The sequence below is a fragment of the Micromys minutus genome, assembly GCF_963924665.1.
Source record: "Micromys minutus genome assembly, chromosome: 22".
Lineage (NCBI taxonomy): Eukaryota > Metazoa > Chordata > Mammalia > Rodentia > Muridae > Micromys > Micromys minutus.
The window spans coordinates 41,832,067-41,854,977 of NC_137957.1; the positions used below are offsets into that span (position 1 = coordinate 41,832,067).

A 22,911-nucleotide genomic window follows, 5' to 3' on the forward strand; every position below is an offset into this window, starting at 1 on the left:
GGGCATGAAAGGAGAAAAATTGATTTCTGTGCAGCTACTGTATATTGTGTGTTTGGTCAGTCATTTCCTGGGTCAGTGTAGGATGTATTCTCATTCTTTAATATGTGGACATTCTGCTTTGCCATTGTAGAAGAGTTCTGAATTCTAATATTCATAAAGAAGTCTAATACTTATGAGATTTTTAGATAGAAAGAAAAGAAGATCATATATCCTTTCTTTATAGATGGGCAAAGAGAGGCCCAGGCAGGGTAATAAGGAATGGTTTCTAGGCATCATTTAATTAAACTCAGACCACGGCTGCTAAGATGTAGAGTAGAGAAGGCAGGCAGAGCAATGTTGTCCTCACTGTGTTATTTGTAACCCTGTGAAAATGGATTTAATGAGCTCTGGGGGAGAGTGGCTATGCTGAGGAAGGGCCCAAGCTCAGGAGGTATGAGGGGATCTGGAAACAGCAGGATACCCAAGAAACAGAAAAGCTGCAACATTGAAAACCTGTCTGGAAGAGAAAGGGTTGTGCATGCTGAGCCTTGAGGGACCGTTTGTATTTTATGTGTAAGCAGAATTTACAATCTCAGGTAAAGAAAGCAGAGGAAGAGAAAGCCACTGCCTCCTGTCTGTCTGTCTGTGTTGATAAGAGTCACTGAGCACCAGTGTTGTTAAAAGATGACGTTCTGGGTTTCAGCACCAATGTTAGAAAAAGGATGAAGAGAGTGGCGGGGGGGATGTGACCCAAGGAGGTTCGGCAAGGCTTGGGGACAAGGGAGATGCCTCTGGGGATTCCCATGATCAGTCTTTCTGTCTGTCTGTCTGCCTACCTACCTACCTACCTGTCTAGGAAGCATCTCACTTTTGACAGCATCCCATAGAATAGAGTGACCCCATGCATGGGCTTTGTAGACTCTAAAGTCTCAGGCACTTAGGCAGGTAGGAGTAAGAAGTAATTTCAACAAAGACATTCTGTCCAGCAGTTGAAACTGCACTGAACTGTCTTAAGTCTGAATAAGCAGCCCAGGAGATGCTTGTGTGTGCCGGAGGGGTAATAGCACCTCATCCTATGGTTGCAAAGAGTAGCAAGATTATACAAATGCTCAGTATTAGGAGGAGATTTATAAAACTTTCAGCTACAGGTAATAATGACAATGAAATCAACCATTTGAGCACCTTAGAGAACATTTCAGAGGCATGGTGCACAGGCCCGGAATCTCCAAGTCCAATTCCCAATTCCCAAACTACTAGAAACCATTGGTTTTTAAGTTTAAAAGGAATATTAAATTTTATTTATTTATTTATTTTTGGTGGCAATTCCTGGGCTGTGAAACGCTGGTTAAACAAACAAACAAACAAACCATTTATTCTCCTGTGCGAATATTCACAAAACAGCACTGAGGAAAACATTGGTGTCTGCTTCATATACTTCAGACACTGAGTTCTACCCAGTGGCGTGAATACCACATACAGAACAAAGAAAGAATACTAAATGTTCTGAAATCTAAAGGATTTATTTTCTCTTTTCTGTAGTTCTGGGAATCAAGTCCAGGCCCAATCAAGGGGTTCTAAATTTTATTTATTTATTTGTTTTATCAGTTGTATAGTCTGGGGTGTGTGTGTGTGTGTGTGTGTGTGTGTGTGTGTGTGTGTGTGTGCACATACGCACACACGCACGTGCACATGTAGGGAATGTGTGCATGGAGAAGGCCAGAGTTAAGTATATCTCAGCGAACACACACATACTCCCCCCCCCCCCCATATTTCTTGTTCTCTCACTGAATTGGAATTGTACCATTTCAGCGAGGCTGACTAGTTCCTGAGCTTCTGGCATCCTCTACCTCCCCAGTGCTGGCATTACAGGTATAAGCCGCCAGGGCTTTGTAGAGACGTGGTTCTCAACCTATGCGTTGTGACCCCCACAGGAGTCGCATATCAGACATTTACACTACGATTCATAACAGCAGCAAAATTACAATTATGAAGTAGCAAAGAGGTGACTTTATGGTTGGGAGTCACTGCAACACGAGGACCTGTATTCAAAGGTTGCAGCATCAGGAAGGTTTGAGAACCACTGATCCAGAGGGTGCTCAGAATCCGAACTCATGCCCTCATACCCGTACAGCCAACGCTGTGTCCATTCAGCGCTCCCCCAACACCCCGAAGATCCAAAACACTCTAGAATTCTAAGGCACATTCGATTCTAAGTGCTTCCGGTGAGGACCAGCGAATCTCTATTACTTCAGTTAGTCACCGGCAGAACCCTCTGTCTGGAAGTTTCCATCACCAGCTTGAGGTGTAAACACTGGGTATCAGATTCCGGAAAGACACAGCTGGAATGGTCCTGTGGGGTTGTCTGAGGGGTGCTAAAGAATCCGACACACTGATGCACTGTCTTATCGTTTTTTTATGTCTTATTTCTTTTAGCATTTTGCATAATTTAACCATTTCGTAGTCTAAAGAGCATATCGTATGTTTCGAAAAATAGAAGCATTTTCAAAACCTGATTTTTATTTTTAGTTTTTATTACCTAGAGGTTTTCTATCTAAACATCTTATTTAGTAATAATGGTTCTAGGAATAATTATACTCCCTGTTTTAATGTCAGCTACAAATTTTGGGCACTTCCGTATGGAATTTAACAAGGTGCTTGGCTTCCCTGTCTCACTTACCCCTTACAGCAACTCAATTGTCATTGGTGGCATTATTTTCCCTTTATATGAAGAGAAAAGTATAGGTCTGAAGAAAACTCCCACGTGTACCAGGGGAGTAAGTAACAGATCATGGGTTTGAGTCCAGGGAGACCAATGCTACTAAGAAATGCATTCTACTTTTCAAAAGCCCCTTATATGTTACAATCATTAAAGTAACATGCCTGTGACAAATCCTCAAACAGTAGAAACCGTGTGTAGTTTCTTACCCCAGCATGTTATAGATCATGAAGAAAGTTGCCTTACCTATAACACACACACACACACACACACATACACACACACTCACACACACTCATTCACACACATATACACTCACACACACACACATACTCACTCACACAAAATACTTTTGTATTCATTAATACACACACTTTTCTACAGTTTCCCTTTCAAAATAACAGCTGCATGAGGTAAGACCCTCCCATATCACTGTCACCATCCTTACTTATTTGGATAAATACTGTGTACAAATACTGAATATTTTCAACCATAATCCTACTGATGGAGTGTGTTTCCAATTTCTGGTTCCTACAGGGTGTCGAAATGAATGTCTTCATTTGTAAAAAGAAATCCCTTTCATGGAGAATTTTATATATATATATATATATATGTGTGTGTGTGTGTGTGTGTGTGTGTGTGTGTGTTATATGTATACACACACACACATATGGCACTGAAAAACTTAATGCTAGCTAGCTATTAAAATTTTAAGTGATTGGAGATACTAAAAAATTTCCCTCTAAGAGTATTTGCTTTCCAAAGAGTGTCTATCATTAAACTTAAAAATCTTTATAATCTGAGAATAAACATGATTATGTTATACATGTAATTTGAGATTATTATGTATTTTTACAAGGGAAACATTTTGTGGGTTTACAAAACAGTTTTTAGAAACTATTTCTTTATGACCTTTTAGCCTTTTTACATAGGGTATTGAATATTAGTGTTCAAGAGCTCATTACATATTACAACATGTCATTCTTCCGTCCTCAAGTTATACATTTTGTCCCTGAGGTTATGATTTATTGTTTACATGTTTTATACACACATACATCATATACAAACACACACACACACACACACACACATATATATATATATACACCATCCACATACATGTATATATATGATATACTTACAGATAAACATGTATTTTAAAAATTAATTTTATGTAGTTAAATATGTTTTGTAGCTTTACCTTTTATATATGTTCATATTTTATACTGAAATAAATTTCCATTTCAATATTAGACCTGACATTTTGCTCTACTTTCTCGAATGATGACATTAAATTCAGTTTTGTTGATACTTTGGTTCAGGTGTGCAAACAGAGCATGCGGCAGGTCCTCTGGGGCAGAATCTGGATTTGGAATCGTACTCCCCGTACAACAATGTCCAGTTTCCTCAAGTTCAGCAGATTCCCTCCTCGTCCTATTATTCCAGCCTGGGTTTCTATCCCCAACAACCGGAAGACTGGTATTCTCCGGGAATCTATGAACTCAGGCGAATGCCCGCCGAGACTGTATATCAGGGAGAGACTGAGGTATCAGAGATGCCTGTCACAAAGAAACCTCGAATGGCCACATCCTCGGCAGGAAGGATAAAAGGAGACGAGCTGTGTGTTGTCTGTGGAGACAGGGCCTCTGGGTACCATTACAACGCGCTCACGTGTGAGGGCTGCAAAGGTGAGAGCTTTTGTTTTCCTGTAGTACAGTTCTACTGTGTTGGATGCTACATTTTCCTGAACAGATTTGCAGGCAAGAAAACAACCCTATTTATAAATTATATGTTATGTGTTTTTGTTGTTTGAACTGTCAGGGAAGCATGACCTCTTGGTTTTTGGCAGGCGAACTCCGTGTGCCGTAATGCTGTTGTCTGAGCCATGTCTTGGTTTGTTCAGAGCCCCATTTAGCCTGAGTTGGGGACATACGGTGCACATTAAGTGTATCTTTGCTATTTTCTTACCACTCTTGATAATTAGCTCATATTTCTTGCTTTTAATGAGGTCATGGGCACACACAAACTTTGATGGTGATGAGTTCCAATGTCAAGACAAGATGGCCGTCGAGATGATCCAGGGAAAAGATTATTAGTTTTTAAAAGAATATTATAAAATAAAATGTAGTGATAAGTTTAATATAGGACCAGCGAGAGGGCCGTGTAACATGGGTAAAAGAATTAGAAAAGTGTATATCACACAGGGAACACAAAATGAGTCGCTCTGCTGATTCCTGCCAAGAGTCTTTGGATCCAGTCATGTGAAGTAGATGAGATACGATATCATTTGGCAGTTTCTAGGGGGCACAGATTTGGGGTCCCACTCCGGGCCTACGGATTGAGAATTTCTGGAAGCAGAACCTAAGAATCTGTGATTTCAGGAGCCCCTTGTGCTAAAATTTTAAAAATCTGGGCATAGGTGATACAAAAGGCACCCAAGAAGGCTCACCTAGCTAAGCAGCTCTCTCTCTCTCTCTCTCTCTCTCTCTCCTCCTCCTCCTCCTCCTCCTCTCCCTCTTTCTCTCCCCCTTTCCCCCTCGCCCCCCCAGCATCAAAAGGAAAGTTTCAATACAGAAAGATTGTATTCAAAGGTTGCAGCATCAGGAAGGTTGAGAACCACTGATCCAGAGGGTGCTCAGAATCCGAACTCATGCCCTCATACCCGTACAGCCAATGCTGTGTCCATTCAGCGCTCCCCCAACACCCCGAAGATCCAAAACACTCTAGAATTCTAAGGCACATTCGATTCTAAGTGCTTCCGGTGAGGACCAGCGAATCTCTATTACTTCAGTTAGTCACCGGCAGCACCCTCTGTCTGGAAGTTTCCATCACCAGCTTGAGGTGTGAACATCCATCGGTGTATATAAAAATGACCAGCGATCTAGCTAGAAAAGCACAAATTCCAGCCTAGGTCGTACTTCCTGCCCGAAGCGAAAGGAATAGAGAAAAAGCACTCACAGTCTACTTTAGAAGTCTGTATCAAAGGAAGAGGGGACAGAAAGAATATAAGAGCCAGAAGGAAGGAGGACACAAGGCCCTCTAAACCAACACAAGCAAAGCTCATATGAATTCACAGAGACTGGAGCAGCATGCCCAGGGCCTGCCTGGGTCTGCACCAGGTCCTTTGCATATACATTATGGTTTCCGATGTTTTTATGGGATTCCCGAGCAGGTCTCTGTTTCTTGTGCTTTCTCTTGAGCTGTTTGTTTAGTCCAATTCTGATGGCCGATGTTTTTGCTGTATCTCATTATATTTTATTTTATTGTGTCTTACTTTTTTTTATTACTATGCCTTAGAAGCTTGTTTGTTTTCTAACGAGAGAGTCTGAAAGGGATCGGAATGCGAAGGAAGGTGGGGAGGGACTGAGAGGAGCAGAGGGAGGAGAGACAGTAATCAAGATATGTAAGGTGTGTGTGTGTGTGTGTGTGCGTGCTCAAGTGCATGTGTGGTGGGGGCGGGGGGAGAGATGCTATTTTCAATAAAAGGAAACAAAAAAGAAAAGGGGGGGGGACTGTGCATGTTATATCCAAAAGAAGCTGTGGTTTCGAGAGGCCAGTGCTAAGAACTCGTGGGATGTATTTGCTACACTCCCACGATAAGGCTCATTCATTTTCATACTGTATGCCTATTTTGTAGACAGCAAACTGACACGCAGACCACTAATGAACCCACCCAAGGCTCCATAGCTGATAAAGGAAGGGCTGGGATCCAGCTTCAAAACGATGGCTTATAAATCAAACTCCATACTTTGTATGAGCCACCTCTGGGCTGAGCTGCTAGACATTTTCCTAGTAAATGTCCATTGTACTTCCAGGCTGCTGTTTGCTCACAGTTAACACTGGAGACCTAAATGGCCCAAGGAAGAAAGCCAAATGCTTCGTTTAGGTATTGAGGTATCAGTACATTATTGAGTAGAGCACTGTTCAGCTTCCATGTGTATGTGGGCTTTTTGTTGTTATTGAAGACCAGCCTTAGTCCATGGTGAGCTGATAGGATGCATGGAATTACTTTGATGTTCTTGTGTCTGTTGAGGCCTGTTTTGTGACTGACTATATGGTCAGTTTTGGAGGAGGTGCCATGAGGTGCTGAGCAAAAGGTATATTCCTTTGTTCTAGGTTGAAATATTCTACAGATGTCTGTTAAATCTATTTGCTTCATAACTTCTGTGGGTTTCACTGTGTATAAGTTCAGTTTCTGCTTCCATGACCTGCTCATTGATGAGAGTGTGGTGTAATATATGCTTTGAGCTTTAGTAGAGTTTCTTTATGAATGTGGGTGCCCTACAATTTGGAACATAGATGTTCAGGATTAAGAGTATATCTTAATAGATTTTTTTTTCCTGTGATGAGTTAAAAAAGTGTCCTTCCTTATCTTTTTTGATGACTTTTGGTTGAAAAATCCATTTTATTCGATATTAAGATGGCTACTCCAGCTTGTTTCTTGGGACCATCTGCTTGGAAATTTTTTTCTCAACCTTTCACTCTGAGGTAGTGCCTATCTTTGTTGCTAAAATGAGTTTCCTGTATGCAGAAAAATGCTGAATCCTGTTTACATATACAGTCTGATAATCTATGTCTTTTTATTGGGGGAACTGAGTCCATTGATTTTAAGAGATATCACAAAATAGTGATTGTTGTGTCCTGCTATTTTTGTTGTTAGAGGTAGAAATACGTTTGTGTGCTTTTCTTCTTTGAGGTTTGTTGCAAGAAGATTAATTTCTTTCATTTGCTAGGGTGAAGTTCTCCTTTTTGTGGTAGAGTTTTTCATCTATTATCCTCTGTAGGACTGGATTTGTGGATAGATATTGTGTAAATTTGTTTTTGTTCTGGAATATCTTGGTTTCTCCATCTATGGAAATTGAGAGTTTTGCTGGATATAGTTATTTAGGCTGGCATTTGTGTTCTCTTAGGGTCTGTATGATGTTAATCCAGAATCTTCTAGCTTCCATAATCTCTGTTGAAAAGTCTGGTGTAATTCTGATTGGTCTTTTTTTTTTTTTTTTTAACATGTGACCTGTCCTTTTTTCCTTACTGCTTTTAGTATTCTTTGTTTTGATTTGTTGCTTTGACTATTATATGTTGGGAAGAATTTATTTTCTGGTCCAATCTATTTGAGGTTTTGTGGTCTCCTTGTATGTTCATGATCATCTCTTTTCTTTAGGTTAGGGTAGTTTTCTTCTATAATTTTGTTGAAGATATTACTGGGACTTTTAGTTGGGTGTCTTTGCTCTCTTCTACACCTATTTTCCTTAGGTCTTCTTATTGTGTCCTGGATATCCTAGATGTTTTGGGTTAGAATCTTTTTGATTTTTACATTTTCTCTGACTGTTGTGTCAATGATTTTTATGTTATCTTCTGCTATTGAGATTCTCTCTTCCATCTCTTGTATTCTGTTGGTGATGCTTGTGTCTATGACTCCCGGTGTTTTCCTAGGTTTTTTAACTTTGGGGTTGTCTCCTTTAGTAATTTCTTCATTGTTTATACTTCTGTTTTCAGTTTCTTCACCTGTTTGGTTGTGCTTTTCTGTAGCTCTTGAAGTGATTTGTGTGTATGTGTTTGTGTGGTTTGTGTGTGTGTGTGTGTTTCCTTTTTAAGGACTTCAACTTGTTTGCCTCTGTTCTCCTGGCTTTCCTGTACTTCTTTAAGTGTGGTATTTTTGTGCTTTTTGAGGATCTCCATCATTATCATGAAGTATGATTTTTAGTTTAAATCTTGTTTTTCTGGTAAGTTGGGATGTCCACTATTTGCTGTGGTGGGAGAACTGGGTTCTGATGATGCCAGAGTATCTTGGTTTTTGTTTCTTAGATTCTTGTGCTTTCCTCTTGCCATCTTGTTATTGGTGGTGCTAGGTGATCTTGTCTCTTACTGGAGTTTGTCTCTCCTCTGGGTCTGTGGGCCTGTGGTCTCTGGAGGGAGAGTGCTCCTGGGTGTTTGGCTCTCTGGGTAGGCTGTGAGTTCCGATGGCAGTGCCGAGTCCTGATGCAACTGGGCCAGCTCTGACCTTGGGCCAGAATCAAAGAGAAAATACTGAGGCATGCTGGTACATTGAGAGATCCTTGAACTCTTTTTCTCCCATGTCCCCGTTTCCAACTGAATCCTAGAGGTGGGTTAAGAGTTGACAGGAGCTGTCCACTGTCTATCCCGGGAGAAGTCACACAGAACTCTCAGGGCACAGGTAGCTGTGCTGTCTGGGAACAGACACTTTCTGCCCAAGGCCAGACCCGGCACAGTTTCATCAGGACTGGCAGCCTGCCCACAGGTTGCTGGGTGCCCAGAAGAGCTGCAGGAGGGTTCTTACTCCTGAGCCCAGGAGGAAGTCCACACTCCCTCTCCACTGACTATCCCAGAGGAGGCCACCCGGAACTCTCAGGGCACAGGTAGCAGTGCTGCCATAAAACTGTTGGGTACAGAAGTAGCCATCTTCCTTAACTGTCATATAGGGTTTGGGATTTGGTGACTGGAAAGTCAATAATCATCTGCCTTGGGAAGTCACATCTTCTCATGAGAAAACAAGTGAAACCAGCTCTTGCCTAGGGAGAAGGAAGGGGGGAAAGGTTTGCAAGGAAATGAGAGGTGCACAGAATAGGATCCAATGGAGTCCAACAAAGACCTGTTCCTTGAGGGTCTAGCAGCTCAGCCAACCCTGTCTTCCAAGCCTGCAACTCTTGGCATCCGATCTCCCTGGATGTATAGTTGGTTTTGCTCTATAACATTCTTCATAGAGACTGTTGGTTTTATAATCCATCAAGGATTATAAAATTCTATGCTCTCTGTGATTTTGTTGTTGTTCCTTTTTCTTTTCCTTTCTTCTCTTCTTTTCTTTTCTTTCTTCCTTTCTTCTTTCCTTTCTTTCTTTTTTAAAAAATAGTATCAAGTTACCCAAGGTGGCAGCAGGAACCCAATGAAACAGAAACTAACATTTCAGGCAGAACAGAACAAATGTAGGAACAGTCAAGAGAGTAAGCACAGATTCTTTGCTAGCTTCGAGGGGCATGCTCAGAGCTCTGCGCCAAGGCTGGTCAGCTGGAGCTACTGCTAAACAGTCACAGTGTAGATGACAGAGATGTCAGAAGGCACCACAATAACTATCTACCACGGAAATGTAACATGTTAGCTGCCATCAAGGGTTCGGGAAGTTGCCTTTGCTAAAATTAATGGCTCCAGGGCCATACATTGTCTGTTGAATCCACACACAGTGACGTCCTGGTATCTGTCTGTCAACACTTGCACCTGGAAACTACAGTTGTTGTCTTGACACGATTCCATGACCCTGTTCCACAGTTGATACGATAGGAAAACAGCTCTACCCCCCTTCATTGATGTCTAATGTTACCTCTGTGAAAGAGTTTTGCAAGAAATTCTGGGAAACCTGTTCAACATTCCTCCCTTGCAGAATGGATTTACAGAATCTTGGTAGATCATGAACGAGCATTAGGTTTAGTCCTGAAGTTTTAGGAAAGCTTCAAAAGACATCAAAATGATCACTCACCATACGAAGTGGATTAAACAGTTGCTGAAAGATCCTTTGTTCCCTAATATTCATATATTGAGATCACATGCATCAAGACCCCAGTTGAGATCAAGCACAATCTGGTTTATGAAATCTAGTAATGACTCCAATAACCTGGAAGATTAAATTGTCATACAGCACGATGCAGTGTGGCTTCCTAAGGATTTCAAGATGCCAGAAGCCTTTCATAGAAGAGTTGCAACATCCTAGGTAGGCTAAGATTCTGAAGGCAAACAAGTGAAATCCCAATCCCAGGAATTCTTTTTCTGGTTGTCCTAAGTTAACATGTGTCTCTGGGCTTCAGCCTTCTTACAAAGTGGAGATGCTGCTGATGAGGAGAAAAATGAGATGATTCTGGAGATAATGGAGGCAACAAGGATGGATAGATGGACAGGTAGATAACATACACCAGGTGACTGCTATGTGTAATCTTGCTATATACTAAGCCATTTGACCTTTGGCACAATGCCTTACCTAGGTATTTACAGACTGCCATGAAGGAGCTCTGATATTTGTAGAGTGGCATCAAATATACTGAGACTCACTGTATCAGTGGCAGCTAATACATACCTTGCCAGTGGTAAATACTCAGTACATACCTGTTGCTATTACCATTCCCTTTGCACCACTGTATAGAAAAGCACAGATGCTGCATTTTAAAAATTCAGCTCTCTACCCAGCATGCCTAAAGGATCCATAGGTATTAGCTTTTGCTACATTTTCTTAATGAATTTTTATTTTATTGTTGTTTCTGCTTTGTTCATCTACCTGCCCAAACTGGCATCATGCCATCAAAACTATCTTCCAACTATCAAAACTTCAAACTATCAAAACATACTTCAAAACTATCTCTTCCTGGTGATTCATTAGCTAACTAATTAATTTCTTTATTTATAAGCTATTATTAAGTGTTACCTTATATGTCATGCCCTCTTCTAACATATAGGAGATGAAGTGATAAGCAAAACAGGAAAAATTACTTTTATACTTACCATTATAAAGCAATAATAAAAAAAACAATGTATCTAACTGACCTATGATCAAAACAACAAGAAGGCAAGCCACAGAGATTCAAAAATACCCACAAATAGTATCTGAAAAACCATACAAAAATATAAATAGTAAAAGGTTGCTTTAAGTAGACAAAAATGTATCTCAAATAAACATATTGGCAATATATCTTTAAATATGGGAAATTCCTAAGAATATAAACAATACACAAATAGTTATTAAGAGAAACTTCCCAAAGCTCAAACTGCTAAATGAGAAAAGCTACTGATACGTATATGAGAATAAACCCAAGAAGCAGGCAAGCAGCAGTTCAGAGGGAGAGGGTTAAATGCCCTTGAGAGTCAGTTAGTTTGTAGGCTTCCCATGGTGGAGTTTTGCTTATAAAAGCCCAGACCACCCGAGGGGTGCTGAGGTCAGACTGCAGCATCCATGAGTTTGTCTATATGAGCATCTAATTGCCTCTTAAGAACATGCTGAGCCAGGCTTTATCACAGCATGACCCCTGCCCTCATGTTCCAGCAGACACCAGCAGGGATGAGGATGTCAGCAGAATTATACTTTCCCTTCATTTAGACTCCATCACCCATTAACAAACATGCCATTGACGTGAGTCCAGGTGATTCCAACACCAAATGAAATTAAGGGAGAATTGTTGGGAAATGGTCTCTGCCTTGGCTTTCTTCAACTCCATACCTGTTCTTCAGAGACTCCCAGCAATGACCACACACTTTTCTAGTTTTTAGGTCTTTGGTTTGGCTTTTATCTGGATTGTTGGACCATCTTCCCTTTGTTCAACCTGGAAGAAAAAACAGAGGAAGCCAAATGAGAACTATTCTGGCACAATATCCCATCCAGCTTCTGCAGTGCGAAGGAGTCTGGGGGTGATCAGCTCCTCTTCTGGTCTCCCAAGAGATGCTGATAGCCTTTCAAAGCCTTTAGCCTGTTGGTTATCTGGGAAGTGGTGTTTTCTACACATATTATTTATTTTCTCTGTGGTTCTGAGAATATGCACATGATACAAAAATGCTCTATTCATGTGCTACATCTGGGCCTGAAAAGCAATTTTGTGACTTCGGAGATGCTGACCATCTGCTTACACTGAGCCTGGCTCCATATTTCCATTTTTCCTTGCATACCGTTCCCTGTGGCTGTAGATATTTGGATAGCAGCACGTACCTCTTGTGTGGACTCTGAAATCCAGAGAATTCTATTCATTATTATCAATGCTATTCGTGGATGCTGCTTTTCTAGAGAGTTAGGACAGAGAAATTAACCTGGGGTCTTGATGAGCTAACAGTTGCCAACATGGGCTTTATCTTTAGCAGGGAAGGCAGAGAAGCCCTGAAGTATGCTACATTTTCTATTGGGTTAGAGTTAAGGTGTTCTGAAGCAAGCTCAGATTTGGCTAAAATGATAAAACATTTGGTCCAAATAATATCAAACAAAATTCTCTTCATAATCTGCCCAGTGAAGTAATCTTTATATAACAGAGCTGAAAACACAATGCCAGACAAAAACAAATAAAAGCCAATTCTAGCCAGTCTAAATTAAAATAAGAGAAAGAAAATTGTGGGTTTAGGGAAATGGTTCATGTGAGGACACGTGATCTGTAAAGATGAAGACCTGTGGTGAATGGCAGGCATCTGTATTATAAGCCAGGCATGGTGGTATGCCTGGAACCCCAGCGAAGAAGAAGAAGAAGAAGAAGAAGAAGAAGAAGAAGAAGAAGAAGAAGAAGAAGAAGAAGAAGAGAGAGGAGGAGGAGGAGGAGGAGGAGGAGGAGGAGGAGGAGGAGGAGGAGGAGGAGGAGGAGGAGGAGGAGGAGGAGGAGGAGGAGGAAGAAGAAGAAGAAGAAGAAGAAGAAGAAGAAGAAGAAGAAGAAGAAGAAGAAGAAGAAGAAGAAGAAGAAGAAGAAGAAGAAGAAGAAGAAGAAGAAGAAGAAGAAGAAAGAGAAGGAGGAGAAGGAGGAGAAAGAGAAGGAGAAGGAGGAGAAGGAGGAGAAAGAGAAGGAGGAGGAGAAGGAGAAGAGGAAGAAGAAGAGAAGGAGGAGGTAAAGGAAGGGGAAGAGGAAGGGAAGAGGAAGAGGAAGAAGGAGGGAAAGAGAAGGAAGAGGAAGAAGAAGATGGCAGGTGGATCCCAAGAGTCAGATGGTCAACCAGACAAGATGAAATGATAAGCTTCCAGCAAGGTGAGGTGCTTGTCTCAAGGCAATAACAGGTAGTGATGGGGAAACACATCCTGAAATCACATCCCAACTTTAGCAGGAGTGTCCACCCTCCCCTCGAATTCCTACCTGAACAAAGGGGAAAATGAGATGGTGTCATATACTTTTCTTGTAGTGTTTTTGTGTATTTTCTGGTATTAAGGTATTGCTCATAGAAAGACTAGAAACTGCTCTTTCTGCCTTCTGGAAAAGAGAATAGACAGTATTTCATCTCCAGATGGTTGATAGAATTAATCAGTAAAATCACCTGGGTCTGGTAATTATTTCTGTTTGGGGAGATTGTTTATTAATTCGGTTTTTTAAAATGGGACAGGCCTGCTTTGTTGATCAGTTCCTCCCAAGCAAGTTTTGATAAGCATTCGTCAAGGAACTGTACTTAAGTCATCAAATGTTTGAGGTTATAGTTCTTGATAATCTATAAGGTTCTTTATTCGCTCATTTTCCTTTTAATGGGTCTATACTGATGGGGCCCGTTTCACCTGTGATATGCATAATTTGTATCTGTTTTAATCGGTTTAGCCTCTTTAGAGATTTGTTAATTTTATTGTTAGGAATCATCTTTTAGTCTCATTGAGATTTTTATATGGTTTTCCTATTTTAAGTTACACTGATTTCTACTCTGATTTAAAAATAAATTCTTTTCTTTTGCCTTCTTTGTAATTATTTTCTTCTTCCTCCCTAGCTTCTTGAAGGCAATGCTTAGGTCACTGAGTTTTAGACGATAACATTAGAAAGTGCATTTTAACATTGTTGATCATTCTCCGAAGTGTTGATTTTGCTGTATACCACCATTCTTGATAGATAAAATAAAACTTTTAATTTAATTTTTAGTCTGTTAGAATTGTTTTTTTTTTTTTTTTTTTTTTTTTTTTTTTTTTTTTTTTTTTTTTTTTTTGGTCTGGGAATGTCTTTTCAATGCTGTTATATAAAGATTATTTCATCGGATAGATTCCAAAATGAATTTCTTTTAAAACCAATTCATTTTCAATGAGCTCTTTAGGCCATTACCTCTGCATAGATTTACTGCATGTGTAACTTCTCAAAGGCTTTGTGCATGCTCCACAGGGAGCCTACTGGCAAACTGTATCCCTTTTCACTGTAGATTTACCTTATAATGTATACCACACAGGCAGCCTACTGCTGAGCTGTATCCTCACTGGGGTTCGCCCCTTCTCTGGGGACTCTTCACGGATGCTGGGCCATCACCACAGAACCTGTGGAACTCACTCCATCCCAAAGCACCGGGAGAGTTCTCTTCTCAGCTAACCTGCTTCTGCTCCACCCAACTGTAGAAACAGTCACCGATCCTTTATGTTTTTGATGATCCAGAAAAACCCTTCCAATGAGAGAGCTTTAAATGAAGATGATAGCCCTGGCCAAAATTTATATTTATGCAGAGGGAGAGAGGACTTTAGCTTCTGTTGAAGGAGGGGGCATAATATGATTGACAGTCTTCTTGGGATGGATAGAAAAGGAAATCTCAACAGGAGTAAGAACTAAGCGTCTATGCATAATTTTGGATAATTTTCATAACTCAACATTTCGGTTGATTTCAACATTATTTAAATGGCTGAGAGAGATTCAGCCTGGATGTGGTAACAGATTTTTGTTGCCGTCTGGGTTTTTCCATGCTGTGTTGAGATTTCGGGACATTAGTATCTTGAGAGAACATTTTTTTGGGGGGGATATGAACTCTTTATTCTGTTTGAAGGCCTATGAAGGTAGTGGCTGAAAGCCGAGTCTGAACTGAGCCTACAAAGTCTCAAATCCAGGATCTATAATTTATTACCTGTAGGACCTTGAGCAAACTAGCTTTCGTACAACTCAAGTTCCTCTTCCATGGGAGAGAAAAAATAATAGCTCTTATCTTATTGGATTAAGGGTACACAAAGTGTTTGGAACTGCGTCTGGCTGAAAATAAGTGCTGTGTAAAGCTGTCTCTCTGAGTCCTATGTTTGTTGCTGTTTTAAAAACACCAAGATCCTTAAGCATGTAAAACATCAAGTGATAGTTGATGGAGTTCATGTCAACCACAAATGTCCAGGGTAGTGGAGGCATGTGCTTTAGAATTACGAGACCATAAAAATGCCATTCCCAAGTTGTTCTACAAGCCAGAGATCCCCTACCCCTAACTTGGCAAGGCTTGCCCTTCCCACCACTCCTGTTTTTTCATCTGGCAGGCTCTGATCCTCTGTGAATTTCCTACCAACTCATTTTCAAATGACTCTTCTGATATGAGCATTGTTGAATGTGCACCAGAAAGAGCAAGATAGTGGCACTGTGTGTGTGTGGGGGGGGGGGTTAGATTTGCATAAGTATGAATACAGTGTATGTACCCACATTTAAATAATGTACTGATAATATTGTGCGGGCTTTCCCAGAGTGAAAGGTAATTAATTCAGCCATTGATATGATAATGATTTCTTTTTTGGTTTAATACCAGAGGTAAAAAGAAAAGAAAAAAAAGAGCAGAGAGAAAACCTGCGGTATTTTTCTGTGCATCCTCTCTTTGATTCATCTTGGAATAAGGAGTTTCATTCTGTTGACTATTGAGCTGTCTGTTTGTCTTACCTATGACAGTTTTAAAGGGAGTCATTCCTAGGTGGGGCTGCGGACTCCTGGGAAGACTGAGTCACTCAAGTCACTGAGTTCAGGGTTTGGCATTGTGGGGGGGGGGGGGAAGAGTTTGCTTTGCTTCACTCACTAACCATGCACACTTTGGTCTTTTCGCTCTCGATATCAGTGCCGATCTGAAGCACAGAGCTGCTACTTTAAAAGTTTTGTGGGGCTAGATTTGACATTTAGGGGAGAGTTAAGATCTTTCCTACTGATAGTCACATCAACTGACAAACTGACTAGGGAGTTACAGCTAAGTTAACTTTGACCTTTCCTCTGCAGTCCCCATTTTTGTATTTAGCTAGTTACCCAAGGCTAGACTGTCTCTCCATTTCTCTTTTTAGCTCTCCCCCAGCCTAGCCTCGGATCTCTGACCTCTCAGCTATGTTATGGTCTCCTGTCTTCTGTCTCTGGTTTCTAGTTCAACGCTTCTTCATCTTCTCTGTCCACCAGGATTTTCTCCGCATGCAGGCTAGATCAGACCTTTTATTACCAAGTCCTTTAAGGACACCCCCTCCCCCGTTTTTACATAGCGAAGATTCCTCTGTGTGGCTGACATTCAAGGGCATTTAATACTGTCTCACTTTAGCCCCTTAGCTCCCCTCTCTAATATTCCCAGGCTCTACCCTGCCACCAAACTGGACCATCTGCTTTTCCTAGGAACCGTGACTCTGTGCCTTCCTCATACCGCATGGCATGTGTTTCAAAAATTACTCTGTAAGCCCTCATCCACATTTTTCAAAAAGCCTTTCCTGCTTTCTCTACTTGGAATTAGGCTCACTCTAGCTCAACATTTGATTCTTAGGCATTGGGAGGTTCTTAATTATAGTTGTTTTATTGTGGTGGGTTTTTTTATTGTTTAAATTTTTAATTTTTATTTAATTTTTATTGGGTATTCTTTGTATTTACATTTCAACTGTTATCCCCTTTCCCCCACTCCCATCCCCCACCCCCTCCCCTTACTTCCATGAAGGTGCTCCCTCTCCCAATCACCCTCTCTACCTCAACGCCTTGGCATCCCCCTACACTGGGAAAATGCACCTTCACTGGACCAAAGGCCTCATCTCCCACTGATGCCAGAAAATGCTGTCCTCTGCTACATATGTAACTGGAGCCATGGGTCTCTCCATGTGTGCTCAGTGGTTGGTGTTTTCAACCCTGGGAGTTCTGAAGGGTTTGATTGGTTGATAATGTTGTTGTTCCCATGGAGTTGCAGACCCTTTCAGCTCCTTCAGTCCTTTCTCTAGCTCCTTCATTGGGGTCTCTGTGATCAGTCTGATGGTTAGCTGCAAGCATCCTCAACTGTATCTATATGACTCTGGCAGAGTCTCTGTAGTAATTTTTTAAATGATAACTGAATATTTTTTCATAGTTATCATAATAAATATGCAACTTTCCCTGTCTATAGTATTATTGTTCTCCTCCCTCTAACAAACAGATACTGCAACCTTTACAAGCACATAGAACAACTCAAGATTTTTTCCATATTCCAATACTTTTTCTCTCATACTTCATTAATGTATTATATGCTTAGCTGTCGGCCTGTCTTGGGCCCTGCTCTGAATTTACTTCTTCATATTCCCAAGCTGAGAGTTCTGAATACAGGGATGCCTTGCCCGTCTTGATACCTAAAGCACCAGAGAGCAGTTTCCTGTCAGCCTTAATGATAAGCCGTTCTCTGGCCCTGTGCCCCAGGGGAGATAACTGCAGCAGCGCGATTGGGCAGCTTCCTGGTTTGAGTTCTCCTAAAATCAAGGCTAAAGTATTTAATTTCTCTGCATTATTTTCCTCTCCTTTATGAAGTAGGGGAAGAGAGTAATCGATATTATGATTAAGCAGCTAAGGGGGAGTAAAGTGGTTAGAGCAATAAATGTTTGTTATTATTCCAACATCTGTTAAAAGCACAGCTGATGTCTTGGACCAGAGCAAGCCATCATGAAGTTATAAGTCCTTGTCAAGAAATTCAGAGAGACCTCAGGGGAAAGGGGATGGAGTTGTTCTGTTTTCTTTCTGCTGCTGTGATAAAACTCGACGCCCAGAGGCAACTTATTTCAACTTGTGCTTCTATGTCACAGCCCAGCTTTGCATGAAGGCAGGTCTATCTGTTTGCTCTTTCCTACAGTATAGCCTCCTTCTGAGAACTCGTTTACACTCGGAGTAGTACAACAGAAACCAAGCTGGCTGGAAGAACGCTGGTTGTTGCCTCACTTCTTGGCATGCTCAGGACCAGGTTTAGCTAGCTTGCTTATAGCCTAAGACCATCTGTTTAGGGAATGGCACCAGCCACGGTGGACTGGGCCCCCTCCTACATCAACTAGCATTTAAGATTACTTCATAGACAGGCCCACAGAGCAACCTAATAAAGACGATTGACTGCGACTCTTAAAAAGCCTGGTGATTCTGGATGGCTGTCCACTTGACAGTTAACACCAAGTAGGACAGGAGTAAACCTAGAGTAGAAAAAACAAGATTTGAAACAGCTTTGTTCTCATCGGGGAAGTATGGCTGAAAGTAAGCCCAGTGACGGGAAGGAAATAACCCAACCCAAGACAGGAAGTGTCAACTTTGAAAACTTGCCACATACACCCAGTTTATGAAAACAAAACGGTGCCCCTTAATCCACAGTGGACACATCTCAAGGTACCCAGTAGAAGCTTCAAACTGTGACTCATATACAGACATGAATTAGGCACAGGAAAATTATCAGTAAGTATCAATGACAAAATAGAAAAATTTGAATGACATGAAGTTAAAATTTGTTGCACAAGTGAGATCCCTCAAATGCCACTGGGTGGGTAATCGGTACAACGTGGATTTACTGGTTGAAAGGATGATTTTTATCCTGGATGAGACTGCAAGGAAAAAACACAGATAAATAAAAAAATAAATCCCATTCATCACACTGCTCAGAAACATGCAATTCCCAATTTTACAAGGGGCTTAGTTCTGGAAATTTTCATTAGTATCTTTGAACCACGCTTTACCGCATATCATCAAAACCTCAGAAACTGACATTTTAAGTGTGTAAACATCCGTACCAAACAAGTACTAGCTTCTCAGTTACTTCTCTTGCTTCCCAAATACAAGTCCCTGCTTACTGCCACACCAACCTGGAATCTATGGTGCATTAGTCAGAGAACAGGCAGGTGAGGGACATGAAGGGATAAAGAGTTACATTCCGGTCCGGGCTTTGGGCATCTTACCTGAACTGGCTCAGCTTGTTCTTCTCTGAGAAGATGCTGCATTTCAAATCAAGCGTGGCATTTTTATTGTTAGGCAAGGCTTGTCATATTAAGTCCTGAAAAACTAAAACCTTGCTTACAACTTTCTTCCTAAACACCCGGTAAACAACAGCAGCCATACTGGCTTTTTGCTTACTGCCTCACATTCAAAGATTTTTTTTTTAAAGGACTATTTATTTTATTTTGTGTGTTGTATGAGAGTTTTGTCTGCATGGGCGTTACGTGTACCGCCTTCGTGCCTGATGTTCACAGAAGTCAAAGGTCTTGGATTCCTGGAACTGGAGTTGTAAATCACCATGTGGGTTTGGAGAACCCAAGCCTGTCCTCGCCAAGTCTCTAACTCCTCACGTGCTATGTAAACCGTTCCCGGCATGCACCCCGGCACAGCATCCAGCAGTATCCACTTAACTCCTCCTGTCCCCTTGCTTGGTTATCTGCGTGCATTTGCCTTTGTTCATTCAACCTTGGAGTGTTTGCCTTTATAGTGACAGCGTGTAGCACTTATTGGCTCATAAATGTCCCCCAATAAAGATAAATGAAAGTAATATATTCTTAAAAAAAAACTGATTCCCCCCCCCCCCCCCCAGAGAGATAAGTTTACATACAGTAGCTCCCTTTTCAATAGCAGCCCATGGCAAAGTGTCCATCAATACATCCCCATGGCTCAAGGCTCATCAATGAGAATTCGGAATCTGTATATATATATATATATATATATATATATATATATATATATATATATATATATATATATATATATATATATATATATATATATATCTCCTGAACATTTGTTAGGGACCTTCTTACAGCTTCCCGTGCTTCTCCCACAGGTTTCTTCCGAAGAAGCATTACCAAAAACGCCGTGTACAAGTGTAAAAACGGGGGCAACTGCGTGATGGACATGTACATGCGGCGGAAGTGTCAGGAGTGCCGGCTCAGGAAGTGCAGAGAGATGGGAATGTTGGCTGAATGTATGTATACAGGTATCCGCCTCAAGCAATTACACTCCACTAGAACCTCCCAAGGAGGCAGGCGCCAGGTAACTCAGACGGTCCCCACGTTAGAGACGCAGCATCTGCAGAGCCGACTCGGTTCTCCAACGGGGTGCTGGACCGCGGACTTTCCTTAAACCGCCGTCTGAAGAGCAACTTATTTCTCTGAAAGAAACGACTGGGGCTTGGTTTTGGGTTGTGTTTTCCTTTGTCGTGAGGGTTTTTATAGAAGGTGTGGTGCTGTCGTTATTGGAATAACTTGGTTTAGTGAGCTAATGTCGTAGAGCATTCTGAGACGTCCATCTAAATTTGATTTTAATGTACGTCTTATTTATCGCTTAATTACCATAAAAACTCATATCGGCGGGACAGTAACTGCCTGGGAATTATCTAAATAGGGCTTTAAACTAAGTCATTTTTATTAGGAATTCGTCTCCCCTTAGTGCAGCTGCGAGCCAATTTGTATAGGTTTACACAGGAAATTAACGACCCCGAGTTTTAATATAATTTTGTCCTTCGATCTGATAAGGGGGCACTGTATTAAACACCGGCTCTATGAGGAACCACCGCCTTCATCAGAAATTAGAATGCATGTTAGTATAACATTATTAATTTTTCATCCTACAGCCCGCTCAGATTTAGAGATATGCCTTGTTCTTCCTCCCAACAAACCGACAAATAAATGTCACCAAGGCGATGACAACACTCAGGGAGGGAATGCCACATGAAATAAAAGCCTGCAGAAGGTGACCCGGCTCCATTGTTCCTGAACTGTGTGGGCCACTGGGACGCTCCCAGAGAAACAATGTGTTCAGGAGGGAGAAAAATCGGTCTGTGTAAATAAATAATCCATCGCTGGATGGATGAAAGTTTTATGCAGGCTGATCACAATCGCATTTCAGCAAACATGAAATTAGAACCTGAACGGGCAGCGGCTGCAATCCAATCTGGCGGTGGTAATCCTCGGACACTGGGCAGTTCAGGTTGCTCATTACTTAAATATGAACTTGCCTGGTCTGAGCTCCTTTTGCAAGAGACCCTCCTCACAGAAGTCTCTAGTGTTATTTAGAAGCACAAACGTCTTCCCGTCGAGAACAGAACTGTTTCATGAGTCTTTTGCACCGTAAACCTCCTAGAGTTTTGTTTCATCAGCACTGGGAGAAGAACAAAGGAATCTTTAAGAACGGTGGGAGGCAATCCTGGGTGACTTGTTAAGGCTCAGAGCATAATAAACGATGACAATACACCCTCTAAAATAATCAGACACTCTGTGTTAGTCAGGTTTCTGTCAATACCTAAGAGGATTATTAAGAGAAAACATTCCTTTCGGCGCATACATTGAGAAGCTTGGTGACTGTTTTCCATAGTGTTTAAGCTTCTGTGGGACACAGGTGAGGAGCTGATGCCGTATCTCAAAGCTCATCTCCTGACCTGGAAGAAAATAGACCGAGGAAGAGGCTGGAGTCCCGCAGTCCCATGTGAGGGCAGACCACCAATGACCCACAAGATCTGGCCCCCTCCTCATGGCTTTGTCACCTCCTAATAGCACAATATAGGCTTTGTCTTTAACTTGGGAACCAAGCAATGGCTGACATTCCTTAAGTATTGTAACCTTTACATTTTTAAATAACTTGCATAGATTAATAGGGTTTGTTTTTTTTTTCTGAAAGGTGCTCACGTTTGTTTTACTCAATGAGTTTAATATAGAACTGAATATACTTTTCATTGAACAGTATTAATGTAGACGAAAATAATTGTATGTTTGAAAGTAACTGTATGTTTCGAAGGCAGCTTCTCTGGTCTCCTAGACCAGGAACAGGGAGTGTGTGATTTGCAGTACCATTGGCTAGACGCCTTGTGCTCTGTATGACTCTTGCATCACAAATTATTTATATATAAAGCCCAGGGTTTTTTATATAAATATCTAATCACATCTAAGAAAAACTTTGTGGCAAATATTTGTGTTCCACAGATGAAGAAGCACACTCACAGATGTCAAATGCCTCACTCAAAATCAAATCTTTTTTAAAAAAAGTTTTTCATTTTTCCTTAAGATTTATTTTCTGTCTAAGTGTATGTGTCTGTCTGTGTAAATGTGTGTCACCTATGCAGGGTACCTAAGGAAGCCAGGAGAGGGCATGGGACCCCTTGGAACTGGAATCAGGGGTGGTTGTGAGGCACCCCACACATGTGGTGTGGGTACTAAGCACCAACCTCCTCTGACCTTCTGAAAGAGAGAACAACAACTACTCTGAACCACAAAGTCATCGCTCCTGGCCTTCTTTTAAATGCCAGATGAGCTAGAGTTAATTCTGCCCATCACTTGAGCTGACCACCTAACAGCTGCTTCAAGGATCACACACCCATTAGGAATTTTCTATCCTTATTTCCGTTCTTTCTCTTCCCCCAACCCCAGGTTTGTTAACCGAAATTCAGTGTAAATCTAAAAGGCTGAGAAAAAATGTGAAGCAGCATGCCGACCAGACCGTGAATGAGGACAGCGAAGGGCGTGACTTGCGACAAGTGACCTCCACGACCAAGTCTTGCAGGGTAGGCGAGGCCAAAGCCAGCGGCGAATGGGCTTCTGGGAACCTGGTAGTCTGGCAGGGAGGCTGTCA

The 22,911-nt window shown here is 41.4% G+C and overlaps 1 protein-coding gene across 5 annotated transcripts in view; it reads left to right on the forward strand.

The window, feature by feature from the left end:
* NR1H4 (nuclear receptor subfamily 1 group H member 4) overlaps positions 1–22,911 on the forward strand; it is a gene marked incomplete at both ends in the record, with an annotated part of 60,310 nt that overhangs the window by 14,281 nt on the left and 23,118 nt on the right. For 2 of the 5 annotated variants that reach the window (XM_080936003.1, XM_080936001.1), the window contains 3 exons: positions 4,018–4,383; positions 20,132–20,284; positions 22,710–22,843. In XM_080936003.1, the coding sequence (XP_080792129.1) occupies positions 4,018–4,383; positions 20,132–20,284; positions 22,710–22,843 (653 nt within the window). The remainder of the gene's footprint in view (positions 1–4,017; positions 4,384–20,131; positions 20,285–22,709; positions 22,844–22,911) is intronic. The other 3 variants (XM_080936004.1, XM_080936002.1, XM_080936005.1) reach the window with 2 other exon arrangements.